The 22,614-nt window shown below is 41.4% G+C and overlaps 1 protein-coding gene across 1 annotated transcript in view; it reads left to right on the top strand.

Moving 5' to 3' along the window:
* Window positions 1–22,614, top strand: part of shank2b (SH3 and multiple ankyrin repeat domains 2b) — a 370,640-nt gene that overhangs the window by 164,938 nt on the left and 183,088 nt on the right. The window contains exon 9 of the mRNA XM_025008967.2: window positions 1,281–1,701. Within this exon, the coding sequence (XP_024864735.1) occupies window positions 1,281–1,701 (421 nt within the window). The remainder of the gene's footprint in view (window positions 1–1,280; window positions 1,702–22,614) is intronic.

Genomic DNA, 22,614 nt, shown 5'->3' with positions numbered 1-22,614 from the left:
AAGATTGCAGGGCAGAAAATTACTTTTAACAGGTTAGAAAATACACATTTGATCAGCAGTTCATAAAAGAGTAATAAGAACTTTGAATCCACCAAAGGGGACATTGTGGAGTCCTAAAGGAATGTGGAGTCAGGAAGTCTGCGTGTCAGTTTTGAGAGCTGTTGGGAATTAAAATTTTGGTTAGAGTCAACAAAAGTAATTCGTTTATGGTTGTCTTGAGGTTTAGAAAAAGTGGAAAGCTTGATCAATGACCATTCTTGGTCTGATAAGATCAAGAGAGAGATATCTGGTTTTCCTTCCAAACACTGGTGAAATAGTCCATTTGCATTAGGCTGTTAATGTAAAAGTAGCCCAAACTCTGATGTAGGACCCTACACTGGAACCTATTGAGTATGTTTGTAAACTTGAGATTTGAATAATTTTAGAATCTGGTAAAGACCAATTAATTTTTTATTATATCCTGATACTTCAAACCTTAGACTTTAAAGAGAGTGCACTTTCTTTTCCCCATAACTGTATGACAAGTTTTCAGGTTTAGTTTTAGGTCCCACTCTTGGGTAAAAAATCAGTTTGTCATTCAGTCACAGAAATAGAGTCAGAGTTTCTGTGCAGACAGTAGACAGCAGTAGTGGCTCCTGAGCATACATTTTAGTAGGATGGACATTCATTTCCTGAATCAATAACCACACAAATGTTACAATTTTCTGTACATTTTCTGTGAAAAAAATGCTATATGTTGCTTAATACTTATTTTATTCCTTTTTTGTGCTCAAAGTTATCCCTTTTTATCTCCTTCTCCAAAAACATTATTATGCCCCACTATGCCTTTTCCTTTTTGTGGTGGGTTATAAATATATTTTCTCTTTAGAAACAGTTTTTTTGCTGTTTGAGCTTATGTTTAGTTTTAAGGGATGTGTTTGCTTTCTTGTGTCTGCTGTTCTGGTCAATAAACAATCCAGAGAAATTTTGTTTTTGTTTAAAGAGAAATCTGTAAAGTTGAAATGATTGTACAGCAATGTACAGTATCTGATACACAAAAGTCAAAGCCAATCTACTGAGCAAATTTTAACAGAAAAAAATTAAAAGTGACAATGAAAAGAGTAATAAAATCATATTTAAAAAAAAAACAGACAGTAAAGCTTTTGCAATCATTGAGTCATAGAGTCAACCATGAACTCCTGACCTAAAAGGACATGTTTTGCTTGATGTCTGTTGGTTCATGTATCTCCAGGTTTAACTCTGAAGAAGAGAATGAACATGTATTTCATGTTTCTCTGTAGTGCCTTTCCGTGAAGCTCCAGCCTACTCCAAACGCCGGCGGGGTCCATCCTCTGGCAGCGGAAACGGCCAGTCCCCCTCCTCATTAGCAGCGCCACGGGTCCTCCTTCGCTCAAACAGTGACAACAACCTTGCAGTTGGGCAGTGCCAGCAGAAGCAGCACAGTTCTCCCGGAAACTGGGCCCCCTGTCAGCAGGCCCAGCCCCACCAACACCGGGCCCCCCAGCAAGGTCACTCGCAGCCTGGCTCCTCAGCTTTACACCGCAGCCTGTCACCCCAGCTGATCCAGCAGATGCCCAGCGGCAGCCCCAATGGCAATGTGGTGGTCCGAACTATGGGGAGGGGGATACGAAGCCGGTCACCCTCCCTCAGCCGGCTGGGGGAGGAGAACAGACGAGGCCAGCCTTCACAGCGTCAGCCAAGGTGAGTGTAGGATTTCAGTTAAAACTTTATTTTTGAGCCTGGATGTGTGTCCTTTTTTATCAGAATAGAATGCAATAGTTGCATTCTATTCTGAGGTGTGGTAAAGAAGAAGAGAGTCCAGGCAGGATGGAGTGGATGGAGAAAAGTTTCAGAAGTGATTTGTGACAAAAGCAAAGGTCAAAGGAAAGGTTTACACAACAGTGGTAGATAGGAGACAAAACTGAAAGTGGCAGAGCTGAAGATGTTGAAGTTCTCCTTGGGAGGGACAAGCATGGACAGGATTAGGAATGAGGTCAGAGGTACAGCACAAGTTGAACGATAAGATAAAGTTAGAGAGGTCAGACTGAGATGGTTTGAACATGTGCAGAGACAGGACATTGGGTATACTGGTAGAAGGATGTTAGAGATGCAGCTGCCAGGAAAAAGACTCCAAAGAGGAGACATATGGATGCAGTTAGAGAGAAAATGGAGTGAGAACAGAGGACGTAGAAGACAGAGTTAGATGGAGGAGGATGACTTGCTGTGGTGAACCCTGGAAGGGAACAGCCAAAAGAAAAAGAAGAAGAAGAATAGAATAGAACAGGCTATTTATTGTCCTCATAAGGAATTTATTTCTCAGTGAGTGAACACATGACATTCTTATAAAAAACAGATTTAAAGTATATTATGTGTGTGTTTCTGTGTCTGGCTTTTAGCAAAATATCTTGTGAACCATAGGACAGACTTCAAATAAACTTTTAGAAAACAATTGTTGGATGATATGCTGTTGTAGATATGATATGCATGGTAAATCCAAAAAAGGTAAAAAAAACAAAACAAAACAAAAACAACTGGACTATTCTGTAGCTGAAGACATTTCGCTTCTCATCCGAGGAGCTTTCTCAATTAAAAAAGCAGAGAGTGTGAAGTTCAGGCTTTTAAAGCAGAGATATACTGTAAACTAGATTAATGTGCAAATTGCCCTCTCTCCTCACAATAGAGGCTTCTTAGGGTCTTTTGTTTTTTACCTTTTTTTGAATCATTGGATGAACATCTAGATCTGATTAATCTTTGGAGTCAATCCATTTCAAGATGACTGCTACAGTTAATCAACATTATCCAATACCAAAATGACTATACCTCAGTCAGTTTTACAGATGATGAGCTAAACCTTGATGTGGTAGTAGCTGAGAGTAATTTATAACACATACTCTGAATGTGATGTCTTGTGATGTGGCATGAGATTGTGCATATTTTCAAGGATTGCCAAAAATGTCAGTTACTCTTTAATTTCTTAAAGTAAGATGTCTTAATTTAAAACTCTGGCTTGGATAGGCAGAGGATAGGCCTAGACCTTTATATGGCGTTGAGAACATTCAACCTTCATCTTTTTAAAGCTCTGACTGCTTGTCTTTATCCACAGTATACATCCTCTTTCACTATGTAAAATGCATGACATGTTCCTCTGGGAAACATGCCATCAGAACAGGCTCTGGCTTCCTGCTGTAACCATGGCAATGGTTGCTATGGTTGTTCTTGGATACTTTCCAAATGTGTGGAAGTTTATGTTGGGCAGACATAAAGAATCCAGTCTGTGTGCTGCTAAGAGCTCATTCAGAAAAGCTCTACATTGGTCCACATCAGAATGAAACATGTGGAGGATTAAGTCCCAGAGTGATGTAACTGTCAATCCTGATTAGGACACCTGATCTCTGGCCTCTTCTTCTGCCTCCGCTTCCTCCTCCTCCTCCTCCTTCTCTTCCTTGTTTCTGTTGGCAGATGGACATGTTTGGAAGCACCAACACTCCCCACGCTCTGTAGCTCACTTCAGTGCTGAGATGCTTTAGTTTTCTATACATTAAGGTGTGAGAACAAAGCTGTAGATTAAATCAAGATTAAGAACACTGTGAAGGAGGAGGAGGAGAGATAATAAAAGGATGAAGGTTTTGGAGAGAGGGTGGTGGGACAAAGTTAAAATGATGGAGGTGGTGAAAGACAGGGACAAGCACTGGAGGAGGACAGTTTCCTCAGCAGTACCACAAACATCATGGCTTTTGACAAATCCCAACATAAATCTGATGCTTCAGATGAGTTTTACATGACTTTAAATAAGTAAAGGCCTAGCATTTTCTGAACACTATTTATTAAGCAAAAACAAATCTAAACTACATAAACACATTTCATAGTTTTCACACAAAAAGATCAAAACAATAATGAACAATTTGAGTCCAATTTCAACCTAACATCCCAAATGATAAAAAATAATTGAAGAGGTAGAAGACAAATAAGTATGAAAATCCTCTACCATATTTGAACCCTATGTGTTATCTGTCTCATCACCCAAAGTAGGCAATCACAGCAGCCCATAGGGCCAAAAAATAATCAGTTTTAGTTGTTTAGCAAGTTTAGCTGTTATTGCTTCCATTAGGTTTACTCTTTTCAATCTTCCTTTCAATGATCAAGTGTTAAGGGTTGGCGTTTCACACCAAGATAGGGTATAATTTATCTCGCGACCAATAAAGAAATTTGTCTCAGTTGAAACTTTTTTTTTCTTATCTCTTCCTCTAGAATTAAGCTAATTTTGTCTAGAATAAAATGTCCCCTTTTTTTAACCTCTGGCCTCTAACTTGAAAGTTCCCCCTAATTGAATATCTGATCCACAGAGCCTCCTTCATTCTTGCTTGCACTCATTTTGAGACATAAAAAAGAAAAAGGATTTATGTAGAGATGAAAAAGCATATGACAGGGTGCCAAGGGAGGAGCTGTGGTTTTGTATGAAGAAATCTGGAGTGGCAGAAAAGTATGTTAGACTGGCACAGGACATGTATGAGGACAGCAGGACAGTGGTGAGGTGTGTTGTAGGAGTAACAGATAGCTTCAATGTGAAGGTAGGACTGCTTCAAGGATCGACTCTGTTATGGTGATGGACAGATTAACAGATGAGGTCAGGCAGGGATCCCCGTGGACTATGATGTTTGCAGATGACACTGATCTGTGGTGAGAACAGGGAACATGTGGAAGAGAACCTGGAGAGGTGGAGGTATGCACTTGAAAGACAAGGGATGAAAGTCAGACGTAGAAAGACAGAGTACCTGTGTGTGAATGAGAGGGAGGCAGGTGGAACAGTGAGGCTACAAGAAGCAGAGGTCACAAAGGTGCAGGAATTCAAGTACTTAGGGTTGACTGTGCAGGAAAACAGGGAGTGTAGTAAAGAGGTGAAGAAGAGAGTCCAGACAGGATGGAGTGGATGGAGAAAGGTTTTCAGGAGTCATTTGTGCCAAAAAGATAGCATCAAAGGTCAAAGGAAAGGTTTACACAACAGTGGTGAGACCAGCCATGTTGTATGGTTTGGAGACAATGGGACTAACAAAAAGACAGGAGACAGAACTGGAAGTGGCAGAGCTGAAGATGTTGAGGTTCTCCTTGGGAGACAAGGACGAGGTCATCAGAGGTCCAGCACAGGTTGAACAACTGGGAAATAAAGTTAGAGAGGCCAGACTGAGATGTTTTGGAGATGTGCAGAGGAGGGACAGTGGGTATATTGGTAGACGGATGTTAGAGACGCAGCTGCCAGGAAAAAAGACAAAGAGGAGATATATGGATGCAGTTAGAGAGGACATGGAGGTAGCTGGAGTGAGGACGGAGGATGCAGAAGACAGAGATAGATGGAGGAGGATGATTTGCTGTGCCAACATCTGAAAAGGGAAAAGCCGAAAGAAAAAGAAGAAAGATGTAGAGACAAGATCTGTTATTTTAAGTTTGGAAATCGTTTTAAATGTGTTGAAAATGAATGTATGGCGTGCATGTCTTCATTTTATCTAATAAGGAAATTAGTCAATTAGTTTGAGCAAATTAGATTTGTATAACGATTACTCTTTGTCATTACTGAAGACAGTCCAATGGTAACACGACTTTGAATTGAGCAATCTAATTACAGTAGTGATTGCAATGTTTAATCTTCATTTTCATTTTTACATTGCAAATGAGATTGATATTATGTGTTTCTAAAAGAATCTCTTTAAACAGGAAAACCTGCCCAGGCCCTCATCTTCTGAACTTGTCAGAACCTGACTGGCTGATAATCTGATGTATGTTTATTTTGATGAAAATCAAAGGAAAAAGTCTCTTCCATCCAGTCCTCTTCTCTTCTCCCTTCTGTTTTTCCCGTCCTCCTTCACTGTTTAAAGAGTAGGTTTTGTCTGGATTAATTTATTGTTATTGTAAAAATCTGGCAGTAGAGAAGCTAAAGTTAACTATAGCTGTTTGTAACTTTAAGAATCTCAGTTTACAAAACTATTAGAGAAGTTCAGCTGAAGAATTGCTCTTAAATGCTTACAAACCAATTCCTGTTATCATTAGCTAAAAGTTACAGACCATTCTTTAACCATCACCATCATCTGGTGACCTTGGAGGAAACGTTGGCCCACTGATCATCAGTAGATTTTGAGCCTCACCCAGCCTCCTCTCCATGGTTCTGCTGAGTGGGAGTGATCACCTCCTTAGGAGTCCTGAGGAAGACATAGTGACAGCTGGCTGCACAGCCTCGAACCAGCAAGGCACCTCAAGTTTTCTCTCTTTTTTCTGTCTTGGTCTGGTTATGACATTAAGACTGATGTAAATTTTGACAGAAGAAATACTAATTTCTGATCTACAGTGGCAGACAGGTACCAGCACGCAGCAAATTGCCGAACACGCTATAAAGGGTTAAACGTGCCACAAACACATGAAAAACGAATGCAAAGAAAAAAATGCAGCAAAAGAAAAATGCTGCAGAAAAACAAAAACACCAGCAAAACCCAAAGCAACCAGCAAACTTATTAGTCCAGTATAATAGTGTAATTTAAGTGTCATTGGTTCAGTAATTTGTTGATCCTGAAGGGAACCACCATGTTTAGGAGGCAAGAGACACTGAGTTTTTTATTTATTTATTTATTTTTTAGAAATAGTCGGAGGTCTCACTGCCAGCCCCAGGACACCTATTCTATTATTGTAATTTAATTCAAATTCTTTGGAAATCAGTTCATGAATAGTTGTGTTGTAGCTCTATAAATACAGAAATTTTTTCTTCTTCTGATATAAATTTGGTATAACATCAAAAGATAAACACACTGAATTCATAGTTAACAACATGCTTATATTACAAAATTATTTGTACATAAATATTGTTTTAAATCTCCCCCACTTGAAAGTATTAAAAAAATTAATTTACTTTTTTTTGTCTGTAAAGAAAATATCTACTACCAATGCCAGAAAACTGTTTAACTTCCTCATTGTGTGAATCTTAACACCCTCTTACACCATTCTTATTTATTTATTTGTTTCGCTTATTTTATTCATTATTGAAGTTTACCAATTTTGCTTGTTATCTCTCCATTTTTACTTTTATTTATCCATCCATCCATCTTCTTCCGCTTATCTGGGTCGGGTCGCGGGGGTAGCAGCCTAAGCAGGGAGACCCAGACTTCCCTCTCCCCAGCCACTTGAGCCAGCTCCAACAGGGGAATCCCAAGGTGTTCTCAGACCAGCCAAGAAACATAGTCCCTCCAGCGTGTCCTAGGTCTTCCTCTGGGCCTCCTCCCGGTGGGACGTGCCCGGAACACCTCACCAGGGAGGCGTCCAGGAGGCATCCTCACCAGATGCCCGAGCCACCTCAACTGGCTCCTCTCGACGTGGAGGAGCAGCGGCTCTACTCTGAGTCCCTCCCGGATGACCGAGCTTCTCACCCTATCTCTAAGGGAGAGCCCAGACACCCTGTGGAGAAAACTCATTTCAGCCGCTTGTATTTGCAATTTCGTTCTTTCGGTCACTACCCAAAGCTTGTGACCATAGATAAGGGTAGGAACGTAGATCGACCGGTAAATCGAGAGCTTCGCATTTTGACTCAGCTCTCTCTTCACCATGACAGACCGGTACAGCGCCCACTTCACTGCAGATGCTGCACCTATCCGCCTATCGATCTCCTGCTCCATTTTTCCCTCATTCGTGAACAAGACCCCGAGATACTTAAACTCCTCCACTTGGGGCAGGACATCTTCCCCGACCCGGAAAAGGCACCCTTTTCCAGCTCAAGACCATGGCCTCGGATTTAGAGGCACTGATCCTCATCCCAGCTGCTTCAGACTCGGCTATGAACCGCTCCAGCGAAAGCTGTAGATCACGGCATGATGAAGCCAATAGGATCACATCATCTGCCAAAAGCACACAATCCTAAGGTCACCAAAACGGATCCCCTCGACGCCTTGGCTGCGCCTAGAAATTCTGTTCATAAATGTTATGAACAGAATCGGTGACAAAGGGCAACCTTGGCGGAGTCCAACTCTCACCGGAAACGAGTCCGACTTGCTGCCGGCAACGCGGACCAAGCTCTGACACCGGTCATAAAGGGACCTAACAGCCCGTATCAAAGGGCCTGGTACCCCCCACAGAATTCCCCGAGGGACACGGTCGAACGCCTTCTCCAAGTCCAAAAAACACATGTAGACTGGTTGGGCGAACTCCTATGCACCCTCAAGGACCCTGCTGAGGGAGTAGAGTTGGTCCAGTGTTCCACAACCAGGACGAAAACCACACTGCTCTTCCTGAATCCGAGATTCAACTATCCGATGGACCCTCCTCTCCAGAACCCCCGAATAGACCTTACCAGGGAGGCTTAAGAGTGTGATCCCTCTGTAGTTGGAACACACTCGCCGGTCCCCTTTTTTAAATAAGGGGACCACCACCCCCGTCTGCCAATCCAGGGGAACTGCCCCCGATGTCCACGCAATATTGCAGAGCCGCGTTAACCAACACAACCCTACAACATCCAGAGCCTTAAGGAACTCTGGGCAAATCTCATCCACCCCCGGAGCCCTGCAACTTAGGAGCTTTTTAACCGCCTCGTGACCTCAGCACCGGAGATTGGAGAGTCCAACCCAAAGTCCCTAGGCTCCACCTCCTCAATGGAAGAGGTGCTGGTGGGATTGAGGAGGTCTTCGAAGTATTCCGCCCACCAACCCACGACGTCCCGAGTCGAGGTCAGAAGCAAACCACCCCACTATTAACAGTGTTGGTGCTGCACTGCTTTCCCTTCCTGAGATGCCTTTTATTTATTTATAATTATTGTTATATTTTATTTTATGTTATTTTACTTTTTATGTTTTTGGTCTCTGTAATTCTTCCCATATTTGGTGGAGATGTATATGTGTCATCTAAAATTTATGTTTTATTCTCAGTGTAGTCTATGTTCTTTTTTATTCGTTAATAAGGTTTTTGGGGGAAAAAAACTGCCAACATTGGGACAAATGGCAGGAGGACACTGCAAAGTCTGCCTTGAGTACTCCTGGTGAACTTCCATTTTGTGGAGTAAGTTTGCTTGTGTTTTGGGCTTTCACATTATTTTTCTTTTGATGCATTTTTTGCATTTGTTTTTTGTGTTTGTGTGTTTTGAAGTTTACAGCATTCATCCGTTCTGGGGTCAACAAATTCAACAATTTCTGGGGTCTTTCCCCTCTTTAGGATTTGCAAATATTAGTGCTTCAGACCACAGTTTTGGAGGATCATTTTTAGCAAATGCAAAAATACTCTTTGTAGGATGGGTATTACCTCATCTTTAAATATTTTGTAAAATTGGCTTGCCATTGCTTTACACTCTTCTTCAGTTAATTTAGATTTTCATAGTAAAGTTTAGATCCACTCTGTTTTTTTTATTCCTCCCCTTTGGGTTATAAAGTGCCTTATAATAACTGAAAATGGTTTCTGTTATAACTTAGGGTGGGACACCATTTTCTTAGTAGCATGGCTTGTTGTTTTTGAAACAGTTCTATTTGATTGTACTTTGCACAACTAAAAAGCTAGTAGTCTTCTGGCCCTCTTCCCTGATTAATGGCATCATTGATTAGCAAATTGTAACATGCCTTGTGCGTTAAATGTCAATAATTTATTCAGTCTCTAATAATATATAATATCAGTGTCTAATAATGTCTAAACTGTACTAATCAAGAGATTTTAAAGTAGTATTATCATGTCTTTATATGCACCCTTTCTAGGTCCAATATTAGTTTTTCTAATTTCCTTTGTTCCTTGTCTCTTTTTATTTAAGATGAGAGTCCAACTAATTTTCGTCTAAGCACTGCTTTTGTGGCTTCCCACATAGTGAATACTAAGAACTCTCCATTTCCATTCTCTTTCATATAATTGTCGCATTTCTTTTTTATATTTTGACATAAATCGGGGTTATTTAAGTGAAACATTTAGTCTCCACTTTTTGGGTTGTTTTTCATTTTTTGATCCAAAATTGCTATGGGTTTTATATAACAGTCTTTAGCTTTATATACATCTCCTTTTAGTACACAGAAAAAAAATCAGTTCTTGAGCAGCCTCTGTGGGTCTTTAAGAAAAAAAGTATATGGGGTGGCATTGCAGAACAGCGGTTAAAGATGTTGCCTCCCAGAAAGAAGGTCACCTCCCCACCTGGGACCTTTCTGGGTGGACTTTGCATGTTCTCCCCATGCATGCATGGGTTTACTCTGGTTTCCTCCCACAGACGAAAAACAGGCATGTTTGGTTCACTGGTAACTTGAAAGTGTCCCTAGATGTGAGTGAGAGTGTGAATGGTTGATTGTCTCTATGTGGTCCTGTGATGGACTTGTGACATGTCCACCTCTCGCATAATGAGTGCTGGGGACAGACACCAGCTATCCAGCATCCAACCAGATATAAAAAAAAAGATGAATGGAAAAACATAAAAAGTTAACTTTAATAAAGAGAAACAAAGTTAATGTGGTTAATAAAAACATATCCAGCAGATAAGTGATTATCAGTATTCTGTAGGTTTTTTTAAATTTAGTTTCTGGATATAGTTTTCTTTTTCTAACTCAGGTTGTTTATTCCTATTGTCTGACTCAGAGTTTAAACAAGATTTCATTAATTACTGCTTTTGTAGTGTTTCGTGTGTTCTGGTTTACTTTAAACCTGTTTCATTTTGTAGATGTGGCTTTTTTTGGTATCAGTCATTTTTTTCTACGTTCACCCTCTTGCTTTTTGATTGATGCTGGCTGTTCACCTGTGGCTGATTTTTGTCAAAGTTCCTTTTGTTTATATTCATATTCATGCTGTTTTTATTACTACGGCATTGTTAGATATTGCAATAAAGGCAAAGTATTTGTTGAAAGAATGCATATTGCTGAATAATGATTGGCACTTTTTACTTTTTACCTTCTTATATATTTTTTTTCATTTCAAATTTTATTTTAATATTTATTCTATTGTTTGTTTGTGTAGCTCTAAAGTCACAACACTGGCACGGCTTTCTTAAGACGGGCTTCTCTTTTTTTTATTGAACGCCGTGAAAACTGTACAAACAAAACACAAAGCTTTAAGTACAAATACAGTTCCATACAGACAGATAGGTGACACGTGCTTTAACAAAATTACCTTCAGAGGTCTTTAACAAATAATCTTCGTCTTGTTCACTCTAAATGAAAATATAGAATAATTAAAACACCATAACTTATAAATTTACAAAATAAAATACTATAAACATAATCACAAAATACCTTAACAGCTACAGGATAAACGGGGCTGCAGCACGTAGCTCGGTTTCAGGCTTCTGCTCGTTCTGTTTACTTAAATTATACATACAAATCTGGCAATAACTTGCAACAAAGATAGTTACTTTTAGTCTAAATAAAATACAATCATTTTACACAAATCCCAAAACGTGAACCAAGCAACTTAAATTACAATATCCTAATTGTTAAAATAAACACACATTTATCAAAACATAAATTATTTTTGTGACACTTACACTTCCACCAAAATCACTAGTTGGTTCTCAATGTGTTTTTCCAATGAGTGTCAAGATTATAATCTGTTTTACTCTATATTAGTCTCAAGTAATGTCACTACTTTGTGAATTGGTCTTTCTAGATATATCAACCTTGTCAGTGGTTTTCTTTTGTCAAATGTCGTTTCACTTGTTTTTAGTGTCGCCTTTCGAACCTTGCCATCTGAGCTTTGTAGAGTCTCTACTACTAGAGCTAGTTTCCATTTACATCTTGGAGCATTATCGTCTTGTAGGATCACAATGTCATTAACGTGCAGGTTCTGTGAAACTTTCTGCCATTTCTGTCGCTGCTGGAGATTTAGCAGATATTCTCGTTTCCATCTTTGCCAAAACTCGTTTGCTAGAAATTGTACTCTTTTCCATCTTTTGTTCAAGTACAAATCCTCTCTGCAAAACTGTCCCGGAGGGGGTAGAAGAACTGAAGACTGCATCGTTAATATATGATCGGGAGTTAATGGCTCTGGACCCAAGGGATCATTAAGATATTCCACACTTAAGGGTCTGCTGTTAATAATGGCCATTGTCTCGTAAAAGAGTGTTCTTAGACTAGTTGTATCAAATCTGTTAGAGAATGTATCTAACATTGCTGTTAGTATGCTTCACACTGTCCGAATTTGGCAGTCCCAGATGCCTCCCATGTGGTTAGCTGATGGAACGTTCATCACAAACTCGCAACCGATAGCTCTTTGCGGTTCTTGGTCATATCCTTCATTAGCTCCAAAAACTCTCTTCTGGCTCCCATAAAATTTGTTCCTTGGTCGCATCTCAACTGTCGAACAGGACCAATTATGGCAATCAGGACGCGAAGAGCATTCATGAAAGCATCTGTTGATAAGTCATCAAGTGTTTCAATATGTACAGCTCGTGAACATAAGCAGGTGAACAATAATCCATATCTTTTGACTTCCTTTCTTCCTTCCTTTACCATGAATGGACCAAAACAGTCAACACCACAATAAGTAAAAGGAGGAGCTGTTTTTGTTCTTACTTCTGGTAACTCAGCCATCTGTTGGACATTTGTGGCCTTTCTATATCTCCTGCATTTAACACAGTGATAAATGTGCGAAGAGACCCTATTTCCACATCGTAGAATCCATATGCCATTTGCACGCAGTTCATTTATGGTCATGCCTCTTCCTTGGTGATGTACACGTTCATGATAGTGTTTGACGAGGAGGGCTGATACATGGGACTCCTTGGGAAGAATTGCAGGGTGTTTGACATGATGACGCAAGGCTGATTGAGATAATCTTCCTCCCATCCTGAGAACATCAGAGTTGTCCAAGAAAGCATTCAGCTGCTTTAGTAGTTATGTCTGTGCAGAGAATTCACCTTCTGAGATCTGATTTTCTGTATTTCCTCAGTAAAAGCTTCTCTTTGCACTAGTTTGATAATAAACACTTGTCTTTTCTCTCTTCAAGATCTGTTGTTTTGTTTGTTCTTTGTTGAACACCTTTAAACTCTTTTATGCATCTTTTGAGTCTAGCAATAGCCTTTACAGCTCTTGACCAATCAGAAAACTTTTTTAGGCGCTCTAGAACAGGGTTCACTTTTTTTGACTGTATGGTGTGTATATGAACTGTACGGAGTTCAAGATCTGTCTCTTCAACTTCTTCCACCATTTCCCTTTTGAATGGAAGATCTTGTTTCCAAAGGAAATCTGGACCCTTCAACCAGTTTGATTCTTTCAGTTGTGCAGCAGTTAAGCCCTTTGAGGCCTAATCAGCCGGATTTTCTTCTGAGCTGACATGCTGCCAATTTTCAGGACTTGTACTTTGCCTTATTCATTGAATCCGATTGGCAATGAATGTGTGGAATCTTTTAGCATCATTGCTTATATATGCCAGTACGACTTGAATGACAGTTCAAGCCTTGGGATCGTCATTTGTTTGATGGGTGTAACTCTCGCTTTTCCCATGACGAGAGAGCAACTTATCTGTCCTTCTTTGCTGTTTGCTCTAAGGTATGAACATGCACCATAAACGTTGAGGCTCGCATCAGAGAAGTTATGCAATTCATAATGCATGATGTTGATGTCTTGTGAGTAGCTTCGTGGGATCTTCAGAGCTGCCAACTTAGGCAGGTCTCTTAACCAAGCTTCCCATCATGGTAGAATGTGGTCTGGAAGATCATCATCCCAGTTAACCTTGTCTTTGCATAACGTTTGGAGTATCTGCTTTCCAATCAATGTGAATGGGGCGACGAACCCAAGAGGATCATAGATGGAAGCAACAGTCGAGAGTACCCTCCTTCTGGTCAATTGGTTATCTTTAACTTGAACTCTGAACTGGAATTCGTCTGCTTCTACGCACCATTGTACTCCAAGTGCACGTTCAATGTGGAGTTCTCCAAAAGCCATGTTCTGATCTTTGGATTGAGCTTGTTCTTCTTGGGGAATTGTTGCAAGCACTTCTTTATTGTTTGACACAAACTTATGCAGATGTAGGTTGCCTGTTTTGCAAAGTTCCCTTGACTCTTTGACCAGCTGAATGGCTTTGGCTGTGGATGTTACATTAGCAAGTCCATTGTTGACGTAAATGTCTCTTTGGATGAATTCAACAGTCTCTTTGCTGAACTTGTTTCTTCCTTGTGATGCAATGTGTTTGAGTCCAAAATTACAGCATCTAGGAGATGAGGCTGCTCCGAAAAGATGTACTTTCATTCTGTAAACTGAAGGCTCGGAATTCAGATCGCCTTTTTCCCACCAAAGAAATCTCAAATAATCTTAATGTTCCTTAATGACGTGGAATTGGTGGAACATTCTTTCCACATCACACATGATGGCAACAGGACCCTTTCTGAATCGGCATAACACTCCGACCAGGGTGTTGGTGAGATCCGGTCCAGTCAAAAGATGCTCGTTGAGAGATGTTCCTTGGTAGCGTGCAGAACATCAAAAACCACACGTATCTTCTCAGGTTTGTGGGGGTGGTAAACCCCATGGTGTGGGATGTACCATGTTGTCTTGTTATCCAGCTGTTGTTCTGGCACCTTTTCTGCATCTCCGCGGGTTATAATAACATTCATGAACTTGACATAATCTTTGTAGTATTTCTCATCCCGTTTGAGTCGACGTTCCAATGAAGACAATCTGTGTTCAGCACTTTTCTTGTTATTTGGGAGATCCAGATTGTCTGCCTCGAATGGCAATGGGAGTTCGTAATGACTATCTTTCTTTTGTTTTATGCCTTTGGTCACCTTTGACATGAACAAAATGTCTTCCTGTGAAATTGGATTGTCATCTGTTGCATGTTCAGAGAAATCAGATTCTAGAGCCTTTATCACATCAGTTGGATTGACTTCCTTTACTTGAGTTCTGCATACAAAATGCACTTGTTGTTTGAGTTCAACCGCTGGTTGTGAAACAGGAGTTACTTCACGAACAATGATTCTGTGACTTGTACCAATGACATCGTTGTGATTTTGAACTTGAGATGAGCAACCAACTATGCTCCAGCTGAGATCGGTTAGCTGTACGTAAGGTTGGTTCTCTTTGCCTGTAAGAACTTCACGTGGTAGGAGGGCTTGTTGACAGTTATAGCCAATAAGTAGACCAACTTCGCATTCAAGCAGTGGTGGTAGCTTATCTACCAGCTTTTCCAGATGAGGCCACTTTAAGGCAGTTTCAGATGTTGGGATATGTGATCTGTTAACAGGGATAAACTCTCTTGTGTAGACTGGTGACAATGTAATTCTCTTTTCATGCTTATATCCTCTAACTTGAAGATTTACCAGCTTGTCACATGGTATAACTATTGACTTGGCGGACATAGTTGACAGACGCAGATTGATCTTACTTTTATTTGTGTCAAGATCTTGGGCCACTTCATCCAAGATGAAGGATGTATCACTCTGTGAATCAATGAGTGCATAAACTAAAACCTCTCTGTTTGGGTCGTTTTTTGATGAAATCCATACAGGTAGTGTAGAAGATGTCAACGTGCTTGAAGTTGACTTACTCTGTTGATGATCGCAACTGATGGTTTGTCTCCGTCTTTAGCGTCAGCTTTGTCCTTGTCTTGAGATTTATTGCTGGCTACAGGTATTGCCTTTTTACGCTCAACAAACGTGTCATCGTGCAGACATGTCGGATGTCTCTTTTGACATTTTTCACATGTGCTCCTTTTGTCACACTTCTTTGAATGATGTCCTCTCTTTAAACATCCAAAACACAGCCTTTCTGCTTGTGCAAACTTGATACGGTCTTGGAGTGAGGTTTCTGTAAATTTGAAACATTTGTGAAGTGTGTGACCATTTCCTTTGCAGAAATGACAGGTTACAGTATTTGTGTGATTTGAGTTTGTTGTTAGCGTTTTTGCAGACATGTCGGATGCTTGAATGACTTGGCTGCGTAATTGTTTGGGTTTACTTATTTCCAAACCTTTAAGAGCTTGCTATAGGATCACATGCCAAGTCAGCTTCAGTGGACACAAAATCAGCAAACACATGAAAAGATGGATATTCTCCATCACTAGCCCTTCTTATTTTCATGGTTGTCTGGTTCCACCTTGTTGTCAACCAATCTCGAAGTTTTAGTAAGAGTTTTTGAATTTCCATACAATCATTGAGAATCTCCAATGACCTTATGTGTGACATTGCAGCTTCACAGTTCTTCAGGAAGTCAGCAAATTCTCTCAACTCACTTACATCCTTGGAGTTTATTTTAGGCCAACTGTGAAGCTTGTCTCTGAAGCATTTTCCTATGGTGAATAGATCTCCAAAACACTTTTCCAGCACCTTCCAAGCTGAGTCATATGCTTCATCTGTCCCCACTAGGAGAAAACCTTCAACTGCTCTCTTTGCGGCTCCACCGAGATACTTTCTGTGATAATAGAGCCTTTCATTCTTTGGAATGTTTTTCATTTTTTATCAGGGTTTCAAATGACAACTGCCAATCTTTAAACTTTAAAGGGTCACCTGTGAACAATGTAGGTTCTGGAGTTGGAAGACGATTAGCACTTATTGCTTCTGCTAGTATACCAACTAGCTCATAATTTGACTGTTGTTGAGCTGCAATGGAGGAGACCTGTGTGGCTTGAGGGATGAACGGTGGACTTGATGCTTTGAGTGTTTGGCTTATGTTGACCTTAAGTTGTTCACCAGGACTTTGTTGAGCTTGGTTTACAGCTGTAGGAATGTGTGGCACAGATCCAAAACTTGTAGCATTATGGAACTGAGTTACATTTAGAGCTGGAGAAGAACTGTGTGCCTTGACAGAGATTGCTTGGATTTCACTTTCTGCTTTAACGCTTTGTGATGAACTCTGACTTGTAGAAATACTTTCAGCTTCATCATAAACCTTTACTCGTGCCTTTGCAGCATTAAATTTTTTAACTTCTTCCAAGCGATCAATCTTTTGGCGCTGCTCTTCCATTGCTTTCTGCCTTTCCAAATTCTCACGTTCCAGTTTTTGTAACTAAATCGTTTCCTTTTCTTGCTCTTTCATAACTGCTAGTATTTCTTGACATGCAGCTGCCTCTGCCTCTGCTTCCAGTCTCCTAGATGTTTGTGAATTACCTGAACTACTTTTAGACCTTCTGGATTTTGACCTTGATGTCGTACTTTCAGATCCTAGACATGATCCAAAATCTGGCCATGGCTCTTCATCACCTTCTGCAAAGTCTCCTTGTAGTTGTTTTTCAGCTCTTCTGACAATGAATGCGGAAAGTGATGTACATGCATCTACTTTGCGCCTTGCGTCTGCATCGGGAGTTTGTATTTGTCGCATTTCTTCATAAATGGTTTGCATATCTCTGCAGGTCATGTTTACATTATTAATCAGCTCCTTTAATTCACTATTTGAAGCTTCTTTTCCTAATATTACTTTGCTCAGTCTTGCTTCATATCTCCATTTTTCAAAACCGACTGCATATCTGTGTTGAAGAGTTTGAAGTTTCTCCTCTTGAAGCGCTTTACCCTTTTCGGTTAACGTTCTTGCTCTTTCACTTCTTCGAACAGTCTGTGGTTCTGAGATTTGCTGAGTATCATTTTCTTCCACTTCAGTACATGGTACAGCATGGAGCTCTTTATGATCTTTGTCAGTCATCTTATAAATCTGGTTAAATGTCACTCAATGCTTTACTTAAACTGCAAAATACTGCTTCAAATTTCCAACTTATGCGACTTAAACATTACTTTATACTGTAGCTGTAATGAGCTTCACTCTTAATACAGATGTATTTCAATTTAAATAACTTTAACTTCAAATTTAATTTGCCCTCAAGCTAAATGCACAATACCTTTTCTAACAACAACGCATTACTTTGAAGTTCAGTAGAAAATCTGTAACCTTTTGACAAATGTTATACAAACTTATTGTGGCTTTTAACTTCACTTAAACCACGCTTATTCTACTTTTAACACTGTCCTTTGTTAATTTCCACCTTAAGTTGCATAAGGTTGTTGCTGCTGTGCTTGGCTTCTTGTGAGCGGTGAGCTTGACAAATGGCGCCCTCTTGTGTTGTACCACGGTACCATCACTCTCTGCAGCTGCTGTCGTCTTAACGAGCTTCTTACCGGCGCTGGCTGGATGAGTTTTCACTGTAGCTCTAAAGTGACAACACTGGCACGGCTTTCTTAAGACGGGCTTCGTCTTAACACCGTGAAAAAAGTAAAAACAAAACACAAAGCTTTAAGTACAAATACAGTTCCATACAGACAGATAGGTGACACGTGCTTTAACAAAATTACCTCGTGACAGCCTGCCACTTCAGAGGTCTTTAACAAATAATCTTCGTCTTGTTCACTCTAAATGAAAATATGAAATAATTAAAACACCATAACTGATAAATTTACAAAATACTATAAACATAATCACAAAATACCTTACCAGCTACAGGATAAACGAGGCTGCAGCACGTAGCTCGGTTCCAGGCTTCTGCTCGTTCTGTTTACTTAAATCTCGCAGTCTATTATACATACAAATCTGGCGATAACTTGCAACAAAGATAGTTACTTTTAGACTAAATAAAATACAATAATTTTACACAAATCCCAAAACGTGAACCAAGCAACTTAAATTACAATATACTAATTGTTAAAATAAACACACATTTATCAAAACATAAATTATTTCCATGACATTTACAGTTTCATACGTATGTTATAGTATGTCATTAAAGCTTTAAAAACTTTTTTGAAGCAAAATTGGTGTATTTAGCTTCCTAAATTTTAGAAATAGAAGTCTGCTTTCATGTCATATTTTTGCAAATAGATTGGACTTTTTGTGAATGCAAACCCATAAAATTTAAAATACAAAATATTCTATAACATTAGATTAAAAACCTTGCATTCCATGAAGATACAGATATAACCCATTGCCTTTCATGCCAGAACTTTAAACGGAAATCATAATAGTGTTAATGGTGAGTGATCAGTCACACTGTTGTTTTCTTGTTTATAGTTTCCTCCATATGTTTTTGGAATAAAACTACTTCCTCACAGTTTGTTCTATTTTCTAAATGTTCAGCTCAATCGGGTATATTGTACTACTTTTCAAAGATGCCCCTTTTTAACTTTATTTACATTTTTAAAAATGCATTGAGATCTCTTCAGTTCCTTTAAAAACATTGTTCTCTCTAAAATCAACTTCAGCATACTTGCGTTATTTTAGTCTTCTTATGCTATTTTTAGGTTTTAGCAACCATTCTGCTTCTTTTAGTTTTTAGGTAGGTAGGTAGGTAGGCAGGCGAGGTGACTCAAAGTGCTTTACAACACAGAACAAAATTACAGACAAAGTTACAGAAACAAAATTACAGACAGGTACAAGATACAATGATAACTAATTGTCTAAATAAGCTAAGCTAAACTAAACAGATCTAAGCATGACTAAATTTATAGAACTAAACTAAGCTAAAAGTAAAACTAAGACTAAAACTAACGGTACCGAACTATCTAAAAGTATCCCAGGCCCGCTATACAGCCGAAGTAAAACCAGACATATCTAAGCATGAGCTAAGACAGTCAAAAATAGTTGCTAAACTAAACAGATCTAAACATGACTAAATGTACAGAACTAAACTAAGTGTACAGGAAGATACAATTTTAGCTACAGTTTAGCTAATTTTAGCTACTGTGATGCTGATTTTAGCTTTTTGCTACTCCATTTTAGCTTCCTCACTAGAGGGCAGTCATTCAGCACTCAACATTCACACTGCAGTTTCCCAGAGAATGCAATTCCTTGACAGACTGACTGACTGACTGATATGCAAAGGAAAACTCAATTGTCAAGCAGCTCATCAGAATAACATACATTTCATAGCACAGCAAAATAGCAACCAACACACAACAAAAGTAAGATGATAACTGGGGATTGGGAGGCAATAAAAAGGTGGCCAAAAGACCTCCTGATCCTCTCAGTTCTGCAGCTCAATGACAGGAAAGTAATTAGATTCTTAATTCGATGTTAAAAGTGGATTGGTGGAGCAGAGGTTAGAGAGGCAAGCCTGTGATTAGGAGTTTGCAGGTTTGAATCTCATATTGCAGATTGGCCCAAAATTTTAGTGGGGTAGGTGATGCACCTTCACCCTTATTAGCCCGATCGTAGGCATTTTAGCAAGGCCCCTAACCCTCCAGCTTTAGATGGCAGCCATGTGCTCACATGTGCAATCTGAAAAATGCAAATAATGAATTTCCCCATTGGGGATTGAAAGAGTATGGTAAAAAATGATGGAAATAGTGTCATTTTGGTTTATTCTTAAAATAATGTAATGCACAATATGTTAGTGCTTGAACAATGACTTTTCAGATACTCTCAGTTACTATCTTATCCAATTTTCTTTCAGTAAGTGTAAAACTGACTAACATCCATTTTTATTTTTGTTATGTTAGTTAGCTGTGGTGGCTGATTACCTCCAAAGGTTCTTCAATGGTAGATGTTCATTCAATGAATATTTCCTGTAAGGTTTATTGAAATTCATCCAGTGGGCCCTAACATATTTATGGTGATAGACAAACATGGCTGATGCCAACGGTTCATTCCAAGGTTTTATGCAAAGCTCTTTGTAATGTGTAGCTCTCAGACAATGAGTGGAGGACAATGCTCAGCTACTATCACACCAAATGGTAGCCTAATATCTGCAGAATTTGTTAGTTATAGCCATTTTTGTGTTTTTTGGCTGTGGTGGCTATCTTGAATTGGGTTCTCTCTGTCAGGAGCGGTGGAGGCAGAGGCGAACCCAGAACGCAGACTCATACTGGAAGTAAAAACTAATTTAATAAATAACGAAAATAAGCAAAACAGAAGCTGACGTAGCAGCAACTAAAACTTAACAAAAATCCAAATACATAACAAAGCAAGGCAACAAGGAAACACGGGGAGCGAAGGCAAACAACAAGGAATGATCCAACGACTAGTGGGAGAAATGACCGGGTATTTGAGTGCTGAGGGTAATCAGGTAAGTGGAGACAGGTGACATGATTAATATTGCTCACAGGTGGAGATGGGAGTGACAGGTAACCAGATGACTAAGCTGGGGGAATGAAAATGAAAACAAACACAGACACATGAGGCAAGGGCAGAAGGAAACACGAACTAAACTACAAGATAACAAAATAATAAACACCAACTGAAACATAAAGCAACTAACTGAAAACCAAAAACCCAAATCCCGACAGTACCCCCCCCTCAAGGGACGTCCCCTGACGTCCCAAAAACCAAAAGAGAGCCTAGCACGGGAGGGTGGTGGGGGGTAAAAAACAAAACAAAGGATGGCGGGCACAAACAAGCAAACAAATATCAAAACCGACCTGGCAAAAGGCCAGGGGAGCAAAACAAAACCAAAAGCCAGAGGACAACCAGGGCACCATCAAAACTTTCAGGGATGATGTCCTCAGCAGAGCAAAAGTTCAGGCGGGCGACCAGGATACCGCTCACAGCGGAGCAAGAGTTCTGGGGGACGGCCCGGGCGCCGTCCTCGGCAAGGCAAGAGTTCTGGGGGACGGCCCGGGCGCCGTCCTCGGCGGAGCAAGAGTTCTGGGGGACGGCCCGGGTGCCGTCCTCGGTGGAGCAAGAGTTCTGGGGGACGGCCCGGGCGCCGTCCTCGGCGGAGCAAGAGTTCTGGGGGACGGCCCGGGCGCCGTCCATGGCGGAGCCAGAGTTCAGGAGGGCGGCCCGGGCACCATCCTCGGCGGAGCAAGAGTTCAGGAGGGCGGCCCGGGCGCTGTCCTCGGCGGAACAGGTGAGCGCCAAACTGACGTGGACCAAGCAGGCGAGAGCTGGGCTGGCATGGACCAAGCAGGCGAGAGCCGGGCGGACAGGGCACAGCGCGAACCGCTCGACGTGGCTGAGCTGAGCGAAGCGCCAATCCCGACCCTCGGTGGAGCAGCGCAGAGCGAGGCGTCAACCCAGACCCTCGTTGGAGCAGCGCTGAGGTGACGGCATCCTCGACGACAGCATCCTCGACGACCCCCTCGGAGACTAGGGGAGGCGTCGGTCCGGACCCTCGGTGGCGAAGGGGAGAGCGTAGCATCCCTTCAGTCCCTTGGTGGAGCGGAGCGTCCCCCTGGACCCTCGGCTTAGCAGAGCGGAGCGAGGCGTCCCCATGGACCCTCGGCTTAGCAGAGCGGAGCGAGGCGTCCCCATGGACCCTCGGCGGAGCCGAGCGGAGCGAAGCGTCCCCACGGACCCTCGGCTTAGCAGAGCGGAGCGAGGCGTCCCCACGGAGACCCCCTCGAAGACGGAGTGAGAGGCGTCGTCGACATCAGCGACCCCCTCGGAGACACGGGATGGTGAGACGTCGCCGTCACTGCCGACCCCCATGGAGACACGGGATGGTGAGGCGTTGTCGTCACTGCCGACCCCCACGGAGACACGGGATGGTGAGGCGTCGTCGACCCCCTCAGGAACGCTGACCAGCAGAGAAGCGTCGCCGACCCCCTCAGGAACGCTGACCAGCAGAGAAGCGTTCCAGACCCCCTCAGGAACGCTGACCAGCAGAGAGGGCGCAGGGAGCTCAGTGGGCTCGGCAGAGGGCGCAGGGAGCTCAGAGGGCTCGGCAGAGGGCGCAGGGAGCTCAGAGGGCTCGGCAGAGGGCGCAGGGAGCTCAGAGGGCTCAGCAGAGGGCGCAGGGAGCTCAGAGGGCTTGGCAGAGGGCGCAGGGAGCTCAGAGGGC

The sequence above is a fragment of the Kryptolebias marmoratus genome, linkage group LG15, assembly GCF_001649575.2.
Source record: "Kryptolebias marmoratus isolate JLee-2015 linkage group LG15, ASM164957v2, whole genome shotgun sequence".
Taxonomy (NCBI): domain Eukaryota; kingdom Metazoa; phylum Chordata; class Actinopteri; order Cyprinodontiformes; family Rivulidae; genus Kryptolebias; species Kryptolebias marmoratus.
Note: the sequence above shows the minus strand (reverse complement) of the source record. Positions and strands in the feature narration are given on the sequence as shown.